This window comes from Ascochyta rabiei, chromosome 7 (assembly GCF_004011695.2).
Source record: "Ascochyta rabiei chromosome 7, complete sequence".
NCBI lineage: Eukaryota > Fungi > Ascomycota > Dothideomycetes > Pleosporales > Didymellaceae > Ascochyta > Ascochyta rabiei.
The window spans coordinates 1,524,534-1,542,158 of NC_082411.1; the positions used below are offsets into that span (position 1 = coordinate 1,524,534).

General features: G+C 56.0%; 8 protein-coding genes across 9 annotated transcripts, besides 2 other annotated features; 1 reads left to right on the top strand and 7 right to left on the bottom strand.

Moving 5' to 3' along the window:
* Nucleotides 1-763: 763 nt before the first annotated feature.
* On the bottom strand, nt 764-1,691 carry EKO05_0005075 (Alcohol dehydrogenase; the record flags this gene model as incomplete). The annotated part of the gene is made up of 3 exons (XM_059636510.1): nt 764-1,093; nt 1,141-1,511; nt 1,628-1,691. 3 exons carry the CDS (start codon nt 1,689-1,691, stop codon nt 764-766), a joined length of 765 nt encoding a protein of 254 aa, XP_059492493.1.
* Nucleotides 1,692-2,504: 813 nt separating this feature from the next.
* Nucleotides 2,505-3,746, bottom strand: EKO05_0005076 (uncharacterized protein; the record flags this gene model as incomplete). Its single annotated transcript, XM_038939317.1, has 2 exons — nt 2,505-3,640; nt 3,698-3,746. The coding sequence occupies 2 exons, from the start codon at nt 3,744-3,746 to the stop codon at nt 2,505-2,507; spliced, it is 1,185 nt and encodes a 394-aa protein (XP_038799617.1).
* A 1,065-nt stretch (nt 3,747-4,811) lies between these two features.
* EKO05_0005077 (uncharacterized protein) lies at nt 4,812-6,499 on the bottom strand (the record flags this gene model as incomplete). The annotated part of the gene is made up of 2 exons (XM_038939298.1): nt 4,812-5,349; nt 5,400-6,499. 2 exons carry the CDS (start codon nt 6,497-6,499, stop codon nt 4,812-4,814), a joined length of 1,638 nt encoding a protein of 545 aa, XP_038799618.1.
* Nucleotides 6,500-7,472: 973 nt separating this feature from the next.
* On the top strand, nt 7,473-8,984 carry EKO05_0005078 (Betaine-aldehyde dehydrogenase; the record flags this gene model as incomplete). The annotated part of the gene is made up of 1 exon (XM_038945733.1): nt 7,473-8,984. The coding sequence occupies one exon, from the start codon at nt 7,473-7,475 to the stop codon at nt 8,982-8,984; it is 1,512 nt and encodes a 503-aa protein (XP_038799619.1).
* A 469-nt stretch (nt 8,985-9,453) lies between these two features.
* On the bottom strand, nt 9,454-9,999 carry EKO05_0005079 (uncharacterized protein; the record flags this gene model as incomplete). Its single annotated transcript, XM_038945734.1, has 1 exon — nt 9,454-9,999. One exon carries the CDS (start codon nt 9,997-9,999, stop codon nt 9,454-9,456), a length of 546 nt encoding a protein of 181 aa, XP_038799620.1.
* A 598-nt stretch (nt 10,000-10,597) lies between these two features.
* EKO05_0005080 (Glutamate carboxypeptidase II) lies at nt 10,598-13,372 on the bottom strand (the record flags this gene model as incomplete). 2 transcript variants are annotated; one of them, XM_038939551.2, is made up of 2 exons in its annotated part: nt 10,598-10,805; nt 10,862-13,372. In XM_038939551.2, the coding sequence occupies 2 exons, from the start codon at nt 13,370-13,372 to the stop codon at nt 10,620-10,622; spliced, it is 2,697 nt and encodes an 898-aa protein (XP_038799621.1). The 2 variants fall into 2 exon arrangements, with proteins under 2 accessions (XP_038799621.1, XP_059492494.1); XM_059636511.1 differs by having other exon boundaries at nt 10,598-13,372.
* Nucleotides 12,785-12,857: a tandem repeat.
* A 947-nt stretch (nt 13,373-14,319) lies between the features above and the next one.
* EKO05_0005081 (3-oxoacyl-[acyl-carrier-protein] reductase) lies at nt 14,320-15,315 on the bottom strand (the record flags this gene model as incomplete). The annotated part of the gene is made up of 3 exons (XM_038939449.1): nt 14,320-14,617; nt 14,677-15,079; nt 15,144-15,315. 3 exons carry the CDS (start codon nt 15,313-15,315, stop codon nt 14,320-14,322), a joined length of 873 nt encoding a protein of 290 aa, XP_038799622.1.
* An 827-nt stretch (nt 15,316-16,142) lies between these two features.
* EKO05_0005082 (uncharacterized protein) lies at nt 16,143-17,408 on the bottom strand (the record flags this gene model as incomplete). The annotated part of the gene is made up of 3 exons (XM_038939384.1): nt 16,143-17,052; nt 17,098-17,330; nt 17,385-17,408. The coding sequence occupies 3 exons, from the start codon at nt 17,406-17,408 to the stop codon at nt 16,143-16,145; spliced, it is 1,167 nt and encodes a 388-aa protein (XP_038799623.1).
* Nucleotides 16,265-16,317: a tandem repeat.
* Nucleotides 17,409-17,625: the final 217 nt, after the last annotated feature.

Sequence of the window (17,625 nt, forward strand, 5' to 3'; positions counted from 1 at the left end):
GAGCAAAACTTCTCACGGGCGAGACGACAGCGTATCGGTAACGACGGCCTGCAGAATTGTAATATGGTTTAGTCTGAAAGAGTGATTTTGGGGAGCTCTTTGCTGGACACCCGAGTGTACATGTGGTCAATTTGCCACATGCACATGTGGAAGGGGCTCTGTCCGGTGCACAGAGCTATTCTGATTAGCCGAGTTCAGCCTCTGTGATGGCCATTAGGCATCGCTGCATCGATCAGGTAGCCAGATCTCGTGGTGCAGTTTGCAACAGCCGCATCATGTTGAGGGAGGGTTGGAAGAGTCAGCCGTTGAGGAAGGAAGACGCGACAATTTCTGGCAAGAAAAGCGGGGCGTTGATTTTGCTTCTGGAAATCGCAGCCGCTCACTCTCCAACACGTCACAACATTCTTGAGTTGACCGGCTGCTCAAGCATTTTGACATTCGCAAAACTGCTATAAATGTCTTGTACACGCGCTGATTTTTGGCTAAGCCTTTCAACACTGACCGCAGCCCACATCTTCAACACTAATCGGCCCTTCAGGTGCTTGTCCATGTACATGTCTGGCAGCTTTGGAACGTCCTTGAAGTCAATTGTGGTGATGTGCGACCGAATACTATGTTTCTCAACAATGTTCATCATCTCGTCGGTCAGAGGCTTGGTAGCCACCAAGCTGCCACAGACAGCCAATTCCTTGAATACCAAATCAAAAGCACCAAACTTAAAACCATCAGGTGGCAGACCAAGCGGAATGCATACACCTCGAGGTCACAGAATCTTGAAGCTCCACTTGGTCGTGGGCACGTCATCTGTACAAACGACAACACCTGCGACTCCGCCAGCATCGCCGCCGAACTTGATGACCTGCTCTGCAGCATCCTTGGCGTTGTAGTCGACCACCTTATCTGCCCTCAGAGCTTCAGGGCCAACTTTTCGTGTGAGATCCTGACCCTCCTCGCGGTTGTCGATGGCGACTGTTGGGTGCCTTAGGGCCTTTAAAAATTGGATTGCCAGCTGTCCTAACCCGCCAGTGCCAATGACAGCAACAGGCAGATCTTTTGACAAACCCAGCTTCGAAATGCCGCCCCATACTGTAGCCTGTTGACATCTCAGCACAAGTAGGTCAAAGACGTCGTTGTACTCACACCAGCGCACATCATGGGGGCTGCTTGCTCGAACGACAACCCCTCAAGAAGAAGAGTTGAGCTATCCGCATCTGCGACAATGTATTCCACAAAGGCTCCACCGTCCTGAATACCCGCCATCTCCTTGTTCTCGCAGAGCCTCATATTGGGCAGATCACCCTCGCGATAGTTGCTGCACCCGTGGCAGTCGTTGTACGCATGTCGAAGGTTGAGCATACCGACACGTTGACCAATCTTCCAGCTTTTACTGGCTCTGTCGCCAAGAGCGACAACCGTACCTACAGGCTTGTGTGATGGTGTCACATGGAGTTTAGACTGGTATACGCCCTCGTAGACCTGGTTGTCCGTGTGGCAGAACCCTGCAGCACCGACTTCAGGAGGAGGTCGTTATCACCATACTCCGGAACTGGGATTTCTTGAATTTCATATGCTTGATCGAACGATCACAAGGTCAGCTTGAAGTCTTATGCAAGGAATTTGCTCGTACTCTCGTCCCTAACATAACCTACTTTGGTAAGGCGCGCTGCCTTCATGGTCTTGGGAACGGACATGCTGTAGATTGTTTCGAAGCTTCGCTTTTGATAAGTTACAATTACTTGGTATGGTGACGAGTTCTAATACGCTTGGATTAACAATTTCTATGGAAGCTTTTCTAGGGGAGGCTCATGACGTCAACCAGACGTTGCAGAGTCCACTGCATATAGCCGTCTTCCCCTAGTGTACTGGTTACGCTAATGGTTCTTACATGGACGGACCGACAGCCTCAACATCGCATTCATGGTCTTGCGATCAAACACTAGTTCCGGACGCGGGGCGTATAGCGTGAGAAAGGCGGATGCGCGGTCGGCTTTCCGCGCTGGTATTACGTGCGGGTGGAAGCGGGATAATACGATGCGCGTCACGGGGCCCGAGGAGGTGGTTGATGTCATGGTGCGGGTGAGGAAGGAGAAGAAGGGAAGGAGTAGAAGGGAAGGGTAATGGGACTTGGAAGGTATTGAAGGGCTGGGGGAAGTTGTGGTAAGAAATGAATAGTAGTTGTTGGGAAGAGGTGGATGTCGTTGTGTTGGGTGCATGGGTGTGGTGGCATGTGCGTGGAGAGCCGAAGGGTTCCTGCAGGTGAGACTGGGCACAGCGACACAAGAAAGTGAGTAGTTAAGCTGACTTCCCGGTCATATTGAATATATTGATATCTTGGTACCACGTCGTATGGGCGCATATGTACAGGATCATTGTAGTAATTACATGCTGTCTGTAAACAAGGTAAGTTGCTGCTTTCCCGTCGCCTGCTAGATTTTTCTCTCTGCAGAATCAGGCCTTACCACCAAACAAGTAGATGTCAAAGATCTTATAACTACTCAGTGTGCCTACGATGGCCTCTTGGAACGCTTTTGGTGTGGCGCATCATTTGCTTCTTCTAGGGTCTCGCGCAAACGCTTGTTCCATGGAGGAGTGGGCAACGAATACGATTCTAGCTCGACAGCAGATAGACAAATTGGCCGTTGAGATGCTTGTTTGTTCGTCTTTTCTGCTGTCGACAGATCACTTGTGTCATTGACACTATTCTGTGGCAAGACTTCGCTTTGAGAGTCGTCTTGAGTAGGCGGAGTGCACGGCAGGAAGTCAACTGGTGGACTGAAGACGTCGCTTTGCTGAGTACTGTTGAATGAGTCTTGGGTGTGCGTGTCCGTTGGATATGGGCCAGGAAGCGCGGCGATGGAGAACGATCGCGCTGTACCGTTCATCTCTTGAGTATCCGGGAGGTCCGCGAAAATATCAGCGGTTCGTAGAAGTGAAACCGATGACGATGACTCTTCGGCACCATCTATTGTGCGCAGCTGTTCTGAGTCGCCATCGGTTATGGTAATTATGGGTATATATGTTGGTTGTAGATTCGAAGGAGTTATAGCTGGATGCTCCCGAGCAGCGTCCTGTGCGAGTGTGAGACTGGGATCCAGAGTGCCACTATACGCTGGTCCATTCGCCGGGCATGTCTCCTTCGGACAGCGGATAGGCCTCATCAAGCCCTTATCTTCGCAGACGGCAGATGCACAGGCAGCGACGAAGTCTGGAGATTTGGAGAGTTCATTTCGTTTTAGTGTGGGCGTTGGGATATATAGGGTATTTGGATCTGTGCTATCTTGAATTCCCTCATCGACTGGTTGGTCTGAACAACCGTACCCCGAACGGTCTACCTGTGGCAGTAGCTTCTCGAAGTCCGGGTCCTTGTGGTGGAAGTAGAAGCTTGTGTTAGCTGATACAGGCGGTCCGTTGGGCCCACACACTGGGCGCTGTGATGTATCGTAGATCGATCCAACTTGACCAATGCGTTTGTCGGGGCGAGTACGCACCAACCTAGGAGGCTTCTTAGGAGTAACGATAGCGCTCGACAAGACCTCGCGCAATGCCAAAAGGTGAGATGCATCGACGCGATACTCTGGTAGTAAGGTCTGAATGATCTGGCCCAACAGCTCATCAGACGAGCACAAGGCGGTGAAGGTGCCTGGTGCCATATTGTTCAGCGATGTGTCGCTCAATCAGCAAGTTTTGTCGCACTTACGTCGGCGGGAGGGAGGGAAGCGAGTGTCTGGGAATACTGGAGCCATCATGAAGAGGTGTTTTCAGATGCTATGGACAGACGTAGAGACACCGGAACTGTCCTGGTAGGGGCGGAGTGGCCGGTAATGCGAATGGCTGAGATGACAATACTGGTGCGAGTGAATCCGGCGCGAGGATGACGGTCGGAGATAACAAAGGCGTAACGGGGTAGTTATGATAGTGAGAAGTCGTCGTGGGGAAGGTTCGTAGAAGATGCTCTGTTACCCGAGTGCAGCTGCACGGTGCAGGCGATGAAGTCAAGGGGGAGCTTCCTTTTGTGCGCCGCTGACATTCGTTGTCGCCACTCTGTCCTGTATATACTGCGAGATGTGTTGGGGTCTCGGGCGTATTTTCTGTTGTCTCAGAACAATTCGACGTCACGCGTTTGAGGTCCACGCGTGGTGGGCGTGCAGATAAATACGGCACATAACCGAAGGATGGTTCAACTTCAGGCAGCAGCAGCAGGCACCCACACTATATCCCCATAAATTTTCGACGTCTATGCGTGTATAATATCCAGATTTTGTGTTGTCCATGCTTGTATTCAAGCTCGCTGTCGGTGATCACCGCCTTGTAGGTGCGGCCCCATGCGCTTTGTTTGGCTGTATCTGGTGACACGCAACAAGCCCAGTGCAGACATACAGAGAGATGCGTGACGCAAGAAAAGCTTAATACGTCCGCAGCGTCTTGTGAATTGACCAGCTCTTTCTTAGTAAAGATGAGACGACATGAGTTTGCACAAGAGAAGGTGAGACGTGGATTATTGAAGAGGCTTGGTCCGTGACGACAACACTGTCATTTGTACTACGCCAGCACTGCGAATGAAGAAGCAACTAGAACATGGTGCGTTGATGGAAATCGGAACTGTTTGATGCATACTTTCAAAACTTACATCTCTCGATCCTTCTGCTGGGCATGGAAGGGAGCGGTGGCTGCGTTGGAAGTTGCCGCGTTGGAATAGCTCCGCGCGCCGGTGTCACTCATTGTCATGATATCGAAATTACATACAAAAACATACATACAAGTGCGTCAAGATCGTCTCTAGATCTGATCGCTGTTCTCCTTGCCTTCAAAACTTACAACCTCTCCTTCTGCAGACCCTTCCAGCCCCACTCAGCAGCAATCAGCTCGGCAGCGCGCTCACCGATACCGAGAACAGTCAGCATAGGGTTGATTGTGGGCATCTCTGGGAATACACCCGCATCTGCGATACGGACGTTCTGCAGACCGCGAATCTTCAACTCGGGGTCAACAACAGCGTACTCGTCCTTCTTCACGTCACCCATCTTGGTGGTACCAGCAGGGTGGTACACGGTGTGTGCGACGCGGCGACCGTACTCGGACAACTCCTCGTCGGTCTGGAGCTTAGGGCCGGGAGCCACTTCGCGCTTGATCCAGTCCTTGAAAGGTGCTTGCTTGGCGATCTCACGGGCAGCCTTGAGACCGGCGACAATGGTGGCGGCGTCGTAGCCCTCGGGGTCGGTGAAGTAGCGGAAGTCCAGAGCAGGCTTGACGTTGGGGTCGGAAGAGGTGAGGTAGATGCGGCCGCGGGAGCGGGGGCGGGGGATGTTAGGAGTCATGCAGAAGGCGTCGATGGGAGAGTCGTAGCCGAGTCTGAAGATCTGTCAGTTTCTTGTTGGATATTTACCTACTGGCCAACTTACCGTGTGGTGTTCAGGCAGAAAGGAATCTGGTAGCAGTGCATCATGATATCGGCGATCTCGCCGTCCGAGCCTGCAGCGTTGGCAACCTCGCGGCGGAGGAAGATACCAGCATCTGAGTCCATGGTGGTCATGTTTTGGGGAACAGGCTTGTTCAGCTCCCACAGGATAATACTCTCCGGGTGGTCGAGCAGGTTCTCGCCAACACCGGGAAGGTCCTTGACAAGAGGAATGCCGAGCTCTCCAAGCTGCTGCTTGGGGCCGAGACCGGACAGAAGCATGAGGCGAGGGGTGTCGACGGCGCCAGCGCAGAGGATGGTCTCAGCCTTGGGGTTCAGTGTTCGCCTCTCGCCATCCTGGAATGTGACATTGATGCCAGTGACCTTGTTGCCCTGAACGTTGACCTTGCTGACCCAGGCGTTTGTGAGAACGGTCAAGTTCTCCCGCTTCTCCGAGCCGTTGAGGATAGGGTGGATGTAGGCTACACTAGCGCTGCTGCGGTGGCCAGTATCAGGGTTGTAGGAGACGTTGAAGAAACCGACTGAGGGCTTCAAGGCGCCGGTGTGCTTGATCTCGTGGTTGAAGTCCTCGATTATAGGAATGTCCATGGCCTTGGAGCACGAGTCGATCCAGTCCAGGCAGAGCTGGTTGCGGTGCCTCTTGTGAACGGGCTGAACGGTGTTGCGGAGGTTGTCAAGCACACGCATGAAGGTCTTGAAGCTCCAGCCAATACAACCTTGCTCTTCCCATCTCTTGCAGTCATACTCGAATGGTCGGAAAGAAATGAGGGTGTTGTGCGATGAACAGCCACCCAGAACCTTAGCACGAGAGTGGCGAATGTGCGAGTTGCCGTTGGGCTGCTCAGTGGTGCCGTAGTCGTAGTCAAGCTCACCACCAAGAAGGTTCAACCAGTCCTTCAAGAGGAGGACACGGTCATCTTTGAAGTCACTTGGTCCGGCCTCAATCAAGAGGACCTTCTTGTTGGGCAGGTATTCAGTAAGACGAGATGCAATGACACAGCCTGCTGTGCCACCACCTACGATGACGAAATCGTACTCGGCATCCTTGGGAATGGAGGTAACAGTCTCGTGGTTGGGTGCCATTGTTGTGGAGTTGAGGATGGGATAAGCAACGGTATTTCTCGACCTCCCTTTGGTTATATAGAGGGTCGTCGAGACAGCGGGCTCTATAGTAGTGCGGAGCTAGCTGCAGAAAATTTGATAACGTCTTCTAACTTGACAGCTTCAGGGCCTGGCGGGTGCACGTACGCTGTGTCGAGACAGATCAGACGATACGTGAAGGGACCGGCGAGGCTGTGAAAGTCGGGAGGAATCCGGCTGCAAAGAATGCATTTTGCCTTCCCGGAAAAGACGTGCTAGACGGCCGCTCTTCGGATAGTGCGGGCTGCCGCACGTGCGTTTGGTGATGTCAGCGGTGCATGAAGTTTCCGTGTTCCAACGGCGAAGGCAAGATAGGCGAGTCGCTGGGCCGTCAGAGAGCGATTGGCGCTCCTGCAGTGCCGTCCAGTCCTCTTGACTGCCGCCTGCTTGCACCGTTGCGGCTGATCAGCTAACTGAACATGTCGTGCAACCAAGCCAAATGCATCAGAGAAAATATCCGATGATGCACGTACAAGGCTGCAAGGTCGCATTCAGCGCTAGACCCCGCCGTACTTTTTCGACCATGGCAGGAATCCCTGCTAGCGCGGGCTCGGGCGGTGAGGCGGCAAGGCAAGCAACACGACGGCTGTCGACAACTCACGCCTCGAATCGTTATCGTGTTGAGCCGTGTGAAAGTCTACATTCAGACACTAGATCCTGCACTGCACAGGAAGGGTCACTCAAGAACAATTTCTGCATATAGCCCTGTCAGCCACAACCAACCTTCGTTCTCTCGTGAGTACCCTGCAGAGCTGTTCGAGGGGAAAGCTTCGTCACCGCGCGGCGATGAATTATTTGTGCTGATGGCTTCCCAGGTCGATCAACAGCGTGATTAAAACCAGCAGCTACGCTCTGTGTGACAACTCTTGTAGTTGATTACCAAAAAAAAAGCACTCCCAGAAACACCCCGCCCAGCATGTCGCTCCCATACGCGCCACGCTTCGCCTACTACGATGGCAAGCTTCAGCCTGGCAGCTCGAACTCGTCCTTCAAGACTATCGATCCCGCCACCGCAGCACCTCTGGCTGAAATCCACACCACCACAAACGCTGCCATTGACGCTGCCATTACCTCGGCCCAGAAGGCCTTCCCAGCGTGGTCCGCAACACCTCCAATTGAGCGCGCCCGTGTTCTCCAGCGAGCGGCAGCCATCCTTCGCGCGCGGAACGATGAGCTGGCAAGGATCGAGACGAGCGACACCGGAAAGCCTTTCTCCGAGACATCGACAGTTGACGTAGTGACGGGCGCTGACGTGCTGGAGTACTTCGCGAACATGGTCGGCAGTGGAGGCATGAACGGCGAGACGGCACAGCTGCGACCGGACGCATGGGTATATACGACCAAGAACTCGCTCGGCGTGTGTGCTGGCATTGGCGCGTGGAACTACCCCATCCAGATTGCGCTCTGGAAGTCGGCGCCGTGTCTGGCAGCAGGAAACTGCATGGTCTACAAGCCATCCGAGTTCACGCCACTGCACGCGCAAGTGCTGGCCTCCGTCTACGCTGAAGCTGGCGTCCCCCCTGGTGTCTTCAACGTTGTCCAAGGCGGTGGCGAGGTGGGTGCTTACCTGACCAAGCACCCAAGCATTGCGAAGGTCAGCTTCACTGGCCAAGTTTCTACAGGCCGCAAGGTCGCGGGCAGCGCTGCAGGCGAGATGAAGTACGTGACCATGGAGCTTGGCGGCAAGTCCGCCTGCGTCATCCTCCCAGACGCCGATCTCGAACAAGCCGTCGACGGCGCCATGATGGCCAACTTCTTCTCCACAGGCCAGGTCTGCACAAACGGTACCCGTGTCTTCATTCCTGAAGCCATCAAAGCCGACTTCGAGAAGCTGCTCTTGGAGAAAATCCAACACATCCGTCCCGGCGATCTACACGACCCAAACACCAACTTCGGCCCCTTGGTGTCGAGACCGCACTACGAGAAGGTCAAGCAGTACATCAAGCACGGAATCGAGAGCGACAAAGCGACACTACTGTGCGGCGGCGCGGAGACGCCCTCGTGGGTTGCCCAACACTCCAACAAGGCCTACCAGAACGGGTACTGGGTGCAACCCACCGTCTTCACCGACTGCAAGGACAGCATGAAGATTGTGCAAGAAGAAATTTTTGGCCCCGTCATGTCCATCCTAACATACAAGACCGTGGACGAGGTTGTTGCGCGCGCCAACAACACCGACGTCGGACTCGCTGCAGGCGTCTTCACAAAGGACCTGAACCTCGCCCACCAGGTCATCGCTAAGCTGGAGGCAGGCATCACCTGGGTCAACACCTGGGGCGAGAGCCCGGCAGAGATGAGCGTCGGCGGGTGGAAGATGAGCGGCGTGGGCGTTGAGAACGGAAAGAAGGGGCTCGAGGCGTGGGTGAGGAATAAGAGCACGCTCGTCGAGATGGGAGGTCTGGTCCCGACCGTCTTTGCAAAGTTGTAGGTATCACTTTCTGGATTCTGGAGTCGAGGAATGTATATGTATGTATCTTGCCATTGTCTTCAATATACCCTCATCACATCATTTTCGCCGAGCAAAACAATACCGCTGTTTGTCGTCCTCAAGGTGTTTGTTCAGATGCAACTTGAGAAGTCGATAAAAGTTCATTCGGAGCCGAATCTCTGGGTTCACAAGGCGTATAGCTGACGACAGGAGTATAGTGAAATGAATAGACTCGAGCAGAACATGCATCTCAGGCGGCGTTCACGCCATCGTGGGCCACCACCACTGCATCGCCTCTAACCGCCACCGTCCCAACCCTCGCTCTTCTTCACAGGCGATGCATCTTGACCACGCCATGCAAGCAGCCTCCTCCCTCAGCCAACGCAAACCGACTTTCCGAAGCCTCGGTCTGGCAATTCTCATGTCCTCCCACGACATTCCACTCTTCTCCTCAGCACTCGCAGCCTCCTCACCCCTTCCTCTGCAACCCTTGCACCAAACCCTCCAACTCCTCGATAATCACCTGATGATCATCCCACTGCTTAAGTCCACTAACCACAACGACAGCAACGGGGCCCTCCACCCCTTGGACAAAAACCGGCACCCCACCCCCATGGATAGCATACTCGGCCGCGCGCTCCCCAAGCCCCATCTTGACCGCAAACTGCTGCTCGTCCCCCGCGAACCGGTTGTGCAGCTGCCACGTGCTAACCTGCCACCGCACCACCGCGCTGCGCTTCCGCGCCACCCACACGTCGTTGTCTGGCGTCGTCCCCGCGCGCGTCGCGCTGTGGAAGAGCACGTGGGCTGGCGTGTGGATTGTCGAGATGTGCACTACGGCTGGCTTGTTGAACGAGAGCAGCCGCGTTCGTAGCGCGATTCCGAGCTCGAAGGCTACCGTTGCGTTCCAGTACGGGAGTGTGTGGGCGGTTTCTTGCGCCGCGATGGTGGCGAGGTCGCGGGGCGCTTCGCCGAGGGGTTTGGGCTGTGGGATGAGGGAGTCGTGGGTTGCCATCTTCTTTTTCTCTTTTTCTCTTCAGAGTGGTTGGCTGTATTTGTTTTGGGGAGTTTGGACGGTTGGTCTGGGATTGGGGGTTTTATGTGTTTGAGCGGCTGGTTGGCACGTGTTCCCCGCTGTTTTGTAGTGTCGTGGGGAGTTAAGTTACTATGATATTAGAGGATCCACAGATGCTGCGACTGTTGGAATTGCCGTTTTGGGATGCGCTAGTGGGGTAAGGTTTGATGGGCCGAGTGTCTTTTACCATCACTCTTTTGATCGCAACTCTTGCCAGGCCGATAACGTTAGCAAAGCCTACATGTATACAGCAACACTATGCACCCATATTGTATCGTACTACGAGTAAACGACTCAAAACTCTAGCAAAGACAAATGAGATGCCACATCGACAAAACACCACGATTCGCGACTCGGACGAGAAAACGTAGATTCTTGCAGGACTATACATGGAAGGTGGAATAAGGGAAAATGCCATAGCTGCCATGAAAAGGCCATCTATGCGTGTCCTCAATTAAAACAGACGGCGAAACACGACGTAGCGAATTATGGTCGCCTCCCCAAAAACGCCGGGTGATGCAAAAGTCTTCAAGCGAAGTCAAGTGAAGCGTGGCGGGGTGTTAGCCCTGCGCCAGCATGTCCGCCGCGCGATCGAGCACATCCGCCGTCTTCTTGATCTGCTCCTTCGCGCGCGCCCAATCCTTCTTGTCGATTGCGTCGCGCGCGAAGGGGAAGACGCTGCTCTCCAGCCCGTTGGCGCTCGAGGGGGCGAAGAGGACGTGTTTGAATTGCTCACGGCCGGGTAACTATCGTAAATGTCAGTGTCTGTGAGGCGAACTGGAAATACAGGGAGAGGACGTACCCCGCGCGGACTCGTGTCTTTGGGGTCGGTGGGGAGGTCGAGGAGCATGCTCTCGAAGCGTGCCTTTTTGTTGTTGTGGTTGATTCTCTGCATGGTGACGCCGCTGGTTTCGAAGCCACCGGTGGCGTATACTTGGTTGTACCAGAAGGTCTCCCACTTGTGGAATTCCTCCGTCTTCGCCTTCAGCCCGCTCAGGCTCTGCACCAAGGGCTCAAACATCTCAATGTCGAAGTCGCCGCCTGCCTTCTCGGTGCTATCGAGCAGCGCCTGGCCTTCCATTTGCAGGTGGGATGCGTAGTTTGTGAGGTGCAGCGGCATGATGGGTTCCTGGCTGAGCTCGAGGATGAGCAGGACCCAGAGCTGTGCGAGGATGGTGTGGTACTGAAAGCCGGGGTCGATGTGCTGCGCCATCCAGTCGAAGGTTTCGTAGCAGCTTCCCGCCATGGGATTGGAGTGTGCGGTTTCCGAGGCCGCGAAGCCAAAGTCGATCGAAGAGGTGCCGGCTATGAACTGAAAGGGTGCAGAGTCGCGGTTCGCGGCGAGATTGCCGAGCCGGGAGCCCTGCATTTCCCAGACCTCCTTGAACGTCCTGTTCTCGTTGTGCGGGTCGAGGACGCGGTCGAGGACGCGGTGCCAGGCGTGCGTGAAGATGGGCGAGCCGTTGGCCCAGAGTGTGTCACCGGTGACGGCTGCATCGACGTTGAGGTAGGCGAGGGCGTTTTCGCGGAGGTCGTCGGCGTTTGCCTCGACATGCTCGGTCGAGCCGACGCGGTTGTATTCGCCGGCGTCCCAGGAGGCGAACTCGATTGTACGAAGTGGCTGCCAGCCCTGTGCGCGCAGGTCGCCAAGCACGCGTACGATTTCGAGCATAATGGCCGTGCCTGAGCCGGGGTCTGCAGCGCCGAAACAAAAAGAGTCGCGGTGGTTGCCGACGATGATCTTGTGAGCTGTGTCTTCCAGCCCGCGAATGGAGCCAAAGACGTTGGTGATGCGCTGCTGCTCGACCTCGTCCTGGAAGTTGAACAGGTTGACCTTGGGCGAGTTGTCGGGGTGGCCGGAGAACCACTTGTCGCCCACGTCCGGTACGCCGCCGGTCCAGTCCTCGGGCAGCTCTTCGCCCACGCCATGCAGAGACTTGAGCAGCTTCTGCGCGTCTTTCCAGGACAGAGGCAGGGAGGGGATTTTGACGAGGCCTGGGTTCTTGTCCTTGGGCATGCGGTCCTGCTTCTTGGTGCTGGGCTTGCCAGGGGTGAGGGGGTCGCCGAGGATCATGTTGGAGAGAGCAGCGGAGCCGCGTTGGACACTGTCTCCGGGTCGCCATCTGCCATCTGGCCAGGCGTCGCCCTTTTTGAAGCCATCTTCGGCCGGGTCCGAGTAGACGAGGAGGCCGAGTGCGCCGGCGTCCTGTGCCGACTTGATCTTCATGGCCAGGTCTGGCTGCGTGCCGTAGTACCTGCACAGGACGACAGCGCCCTGGACGTCGACACCGCTGTCCCACATGCGCTTGAAGTCCGTCTTGTCGCAGTAGTTGACGTAGAGCAGCGGGCCGGTGACGTTGCCCGAGGCGGCCAGGGCGTGGAAGGCGGGCGTCTGGGCCTTGGGCGGGTTGTACACGGACGGCTCCTCCAGCTTGGCCTTCCAGCGCTTGTCGGCGGGCTCGAGGATCTCGACGCCCTGGCCGGTCTTGGTGGGGTAGTTCATGTAGACCCAGTACTCGTCGTGGGTGAAGGTGTCGATGCGGGCGTCCTTGAAGTGGCCCTCGATCCACTGGCCCAGGACGTAGCTGCCCTCGGTGCCGGCGAGGTGGTCGTAGCTGGCGATGTACTCGAGGTTCTTCTCGATGCGCCAGCCCTCGATGTTGCTCTGGACCTGGTGGCGCACCCACTCGGCGTTGAAGTTTGCGCCGAAGCCGTTGCCCATGGGGACGACCTCGCTGACGACGAGCAGGTAGACGAGCGAGACGATGACGACGAGGCCGCACAGGCGCGCGACGACGCTCCAGCCGGGCTTGTACTCGTCGGGCACGGCGGGCAGGCGGTCGGTGACGAAGGCGAACGAGGGGCGCAGGCGGGGCGGCCAGCGCAGACGCGGCAGGTGCAGCGCCGACAGGCTGCTGGTGAGGCTGGAGAGGCGCTTGGAGAAGCGGCCGCGGGCGCGGGCGTGGTTGCGGCGGGCGCGGGCGTCGTCGGCGCTCTCCGGGTCGAGCAGGTCCATCTCCTCGACGATGCGCCGCTGCTCGTCGTCGTGGCTCTCGCGCACGGGGCTGCCCAGCTCCGAGTCGCCGTCGTCGACCGACTGCACGCTCGGGGGGTGGTAGTAGCCATTGCGCCGGTTGATGCCGTCGCCCTGCACGCGCACGTCGGGCGAGAGGAGGCCCTGCCGCTCGGCGTCGTCGCTGACTTCGTCGGGCCCGCGGCGGGCGGTCGACGTGTGGCGCGAGCTGGTGGCCTCTTCGTACGAGGGGATGGGCGGCAGCTCCGGCGGGTCGTACACGTGTTTCTCGTCAGCCATGGCGGCGAGGGTGGAGTGGTGCGAGTGGGAGGGCGCGGGCTATTGGTGATGCATAGCGACTGGGACGGGGACAGCAACACAGTGGTAGGTAATACAGTGGCAAGAAGGGAAGAAGGGAAGAAGGGAAGCGTGGAAGAGCGACGATGGGAGACGGAAGAGTGAATACGGGAGACTGGAGATGCCCTCGCCAGTCCAGTCCGTGTTCGAGGAACGTCGAGGACTGGAGGTGGAGCTTCGCCGAGGGATTGGTCTCATGAAACCACTTCCCCAACACCGACACACGCCCTGCAGACAGCATCCGGCTGTTGATGTTTCAGCACGCCCACACGCTGCCAGCCGTACGGGAGCTGAAACAGATGTCTTGAATTCCTCACGCCTGGTGATGCTGACCTTGCTACTCACACTCACTACTCACACTCACTACTCACACTCACTACTCACACTCACTACTCACACTCACTACTCACACTCACTACTCACACTCACTACTCACACTCACTACTCACACTCACTACTCACACTCACTACTCACACTCACTACTCACACTCACTACTCACACTCACTACTCACACTCACTACTCACACTCACTACTCACACTCACTACTCACACTTACTACTTACACTTACTACTTACACTTACTACTTATACTTACTACTCACACTTACTACTTACACTTACTACTCACACTCACTACTTACACTTACTACTCACACTCACTACTTACACTCACTACTTACACTCACTACTCACACTCACTACTCACACTATTTACTACTCACTACTCACACTCTACACTACTTCCTACTCACACTTACTACTCACTATTCACTACTTACTACTCACACTCACTACTCACACTTACTACTCACACTTACTACTTACACTTACTACTCACACTTACTACTTACACTCACTACTCACACTCACTACTTCCTGCCCACCCCCTACATCCCCCGTCCGCCCGTCACCTTAATCGTCTCGCCGTTCACATAACTAAACAACGGACTCGCAACCGCCAGCACCGCGCTCGCCGCCTCCGTCGCCGTCCCAGGCCGCCTCAGCGGGATATCCGCGTGCTCCTGGCCGCCCGCAGCCTCCTTTTGCTTCTGCGGGATGCCGAGCGCCACCTTCTCGCCATCTGGCAGCTGCACAAACGCACCAGCTTCCTTCGCCGCCGTCAGCCGCGTCGCAATGTGCCCAAACGCAACCGTGTTGGCGCGCACGCCGAAGCTGGGACCCCATCTACACACTCGTCAGTATAGGCTCGCAGACGCAAGTCAGGACGGTGGGTGAATGCGCACTCCTTTGCAATCGTCTTGGTAACACCCGTCACCCCGGCCTTTGCGAGCGCATAGTTGATCTGCCCCGCATTCCCGTGCAACCCACTGGTACTCGAGATGTTGATGATATTCCTTGGCTCGCCGTCTTTCACGCGGAAGTACGGCGCCGCAGCCCTGACGAGCTTGAACGGCGCCGTCGCGTGCAGGTCGACAATCGTGTGCCACTGCTTATCCGTCATCTTGTGAATCACGCCGTCCCACGTGTATCCCGCATTGTTGACAATGATGTGGATCTTGCCGTCGCCAAACGCGGCCGCCTTGGCAACCAGCGTCTTGATGTACGCGTCGTCGAGCACATCGCCCGTCACCGCGATGGCCTGGCCGCCGCGGGATTCGATCGCGCTGACGACGGCGCCTGCTTTCTCTGAGGAGGCGTCAGCCAATTCAACTCCAACGCCGACACTACCCAGCAGAGCTGCGAAACCCACCCCCGTCCACATCCGCAACCACGACCCTCGCCCCCTCGTTGGCAAACAGCCGCGCACACTCGGCCCCAATCCCCTGTCCCGACCCCGTGATAATCGCAGTCTGCCCCGCCAGCATACCCCGCGGGTAGTTGACGTGTCCTGCGATCTGACCTGCGCGTTGCGAGGCTGACATGATGGTCGGTTGGCGGACACTGTGTTTGGGTGGTATCTAAGCTTCTCCAAAAAGTATAAAGTATAGAGTAAAAAAATTCACAACAATCGAACCACACGCTCAGAATGGACGATTGCACGCAATGCGTATACAGGAAGACAGATACATGTGAAGTCGGTAAACGATTCAATCCAATAAAATGCCAAGTGAACCCTCCAAGTACCATGAACCCACCGACCGAGGTTCCCCACTCGCGTTGTGCCGTTGGGGGGATTAGCGTGCTTCTACCAGCAGACCCTCTATCTTCTACCAGGAGACCCTCTATCATCTACCAGCAGACCATGGGCTGACTCAAGTTGACCTGCTTTGCAACAATGCACTGTGGGCTTTGTAGTTACGTAGGCTTTATAATAATACATGCTAGGCGTTATGATGACACATAGGCTGTATAATAGATAGGAGACTTTATAATAACGCATAGGCTGTATAACTATAGGAGACTTCATAATAAAACATAGTAGGCTGTATAATAATACATAGTAGACTTAGTTATAATAACGCATAGTAGGCTGTATAGTAACACATAATAGGCTGTATAATATATAAGAGACTCTACAACAACGCACAGTAGACTTATAATAACGCATAGTAGACTTATAATATATAAGAAACTTCACAACGCACAGTAGATGCTTGTAGGATACCCATTGCTTGGCTCAAGGCTTCGATTGGAGCCGTCAGTCGTGTCTTTCTCAGTCTCCACGTTGCATCGTCTCGAGAATATGCCGCTTAAAACATGTAAAACCGCACCCTTCGCCGATGATGCCGTACCATGCCACTCCATCCCCTCACTTCTTGCCCCGGCCCTTGGTCTTGCTTCGCGTCGACTTGCTCGGGGGCGTCTCGTCCTTGTCCACCCCAACCGACTCCTGCACCACGGGCTCGTCTTTACCGTCAGCTTCATCGCTAACCTCCTCCTCCGCCTTCTCCTCCTCCTCCTCCTCCTCCTCCTCCTCCTCCTCCACGTCACGGACCATCTCATTTGCTTTCGCCTTGCGCTCGGCGTCCCAGTTCTGGACGAGATTCGCAACCTCCTCGTGCGGCTTCTCCTTGCCGTTCCATGCCTTGCATCCCCCACATCGCCACTTGCCAATGTCCTCGACCGTGCGCGCGCCAGGTGGGGCCTGGCCGTTGACGAGTCTGCACTCGGAGCAGATCAACACAAGGCGGTTCTTGGGCTGGGTTTCGTCTTCGCCGAGAAGCGCGTCGAGGATGCGGTCGTACCAATGTGTTTGCGTGAACGAAGTCGCGGGAGCGGACGAGTACTGCTTCGCAGCGTCGACGGGTCCGAATGCGTTTGGCGCGAACTCGGCACCCGGCGAAGGTAGCGCTGGTGGAGCTTGAGGCGACGTGGGCATCGTGGGTGCACGCTGTGGGGTCGACGGGTTCTGCGATTGGTTCTGTGGACGCTGGATGTTGGCCGTGGGGGGAGGTGCCATGCCCGTGCGGGGGCCTGGTGGTTGCGGTGGTTTCTCAGGGCCCTGCGGCTTCTTGCTGTTCGGCGTCGACTGCGGCGTTTCTTGCTTGGGCGAAGCGCCGTACTTCTCAAGCAGCTGCTGGGTGGAGTTGTACTTGGTGGCCTCCTTCAGCCTGTTGATGGTAGCATCGCGCTCCTTGTTGAGCTTCTGGAGGTAGGCGTCGGTGTTCGAGATGCGGTAGTCGAAGTAGCTGGTGAGCGCATAGCGGACGAGGTAGATGCTGCGCAAGTCAGTGGGAGGCTGGCAGTCGACAAACATCACCTACACCACAGGACTGCCCGCGATGACCGAGACCTCGACAACGCCCCAGTTCTGGCGGCCGGTGACCAAGATCAGCAGCAGTGCAGCCAGGATGTACGCGAATCCTGCGTAGAGCGTCCACATGACGCGCGCGCGTCTTGAGGTCCGGCGGCGCTTGTCATTGACGGCGGTCGCTCTGTTGATTTTGCCGGTGAGGGTGGAGAGTGTCCTCTCGAACGAGGCAGCATCTTCGCCCGCCTGGTGTTGTTGTTAGAAAGCGTGGCACTGCAGAATTCGGTGAATTTCGCCTACCCTCCAGGGCCATAGAGACACCATAGTCGCGGTGGCAGATGTGGCAGAATCGCGGCCCAGCGCGGAAGTGTATTTATGGATGCTGCCAGCGAGACACGCGCGCGTGGGGGGAGCTACTGCGTCACAGAAGCCACTGCAGATCGGCCACTGATCCCTGTCTCTGCACGTGCGCTCTGCTTTCTTTACGCGACTCCACGATTCGCCATCTCGACGTCTACATCTCCGTCTACCCGCGACCCAG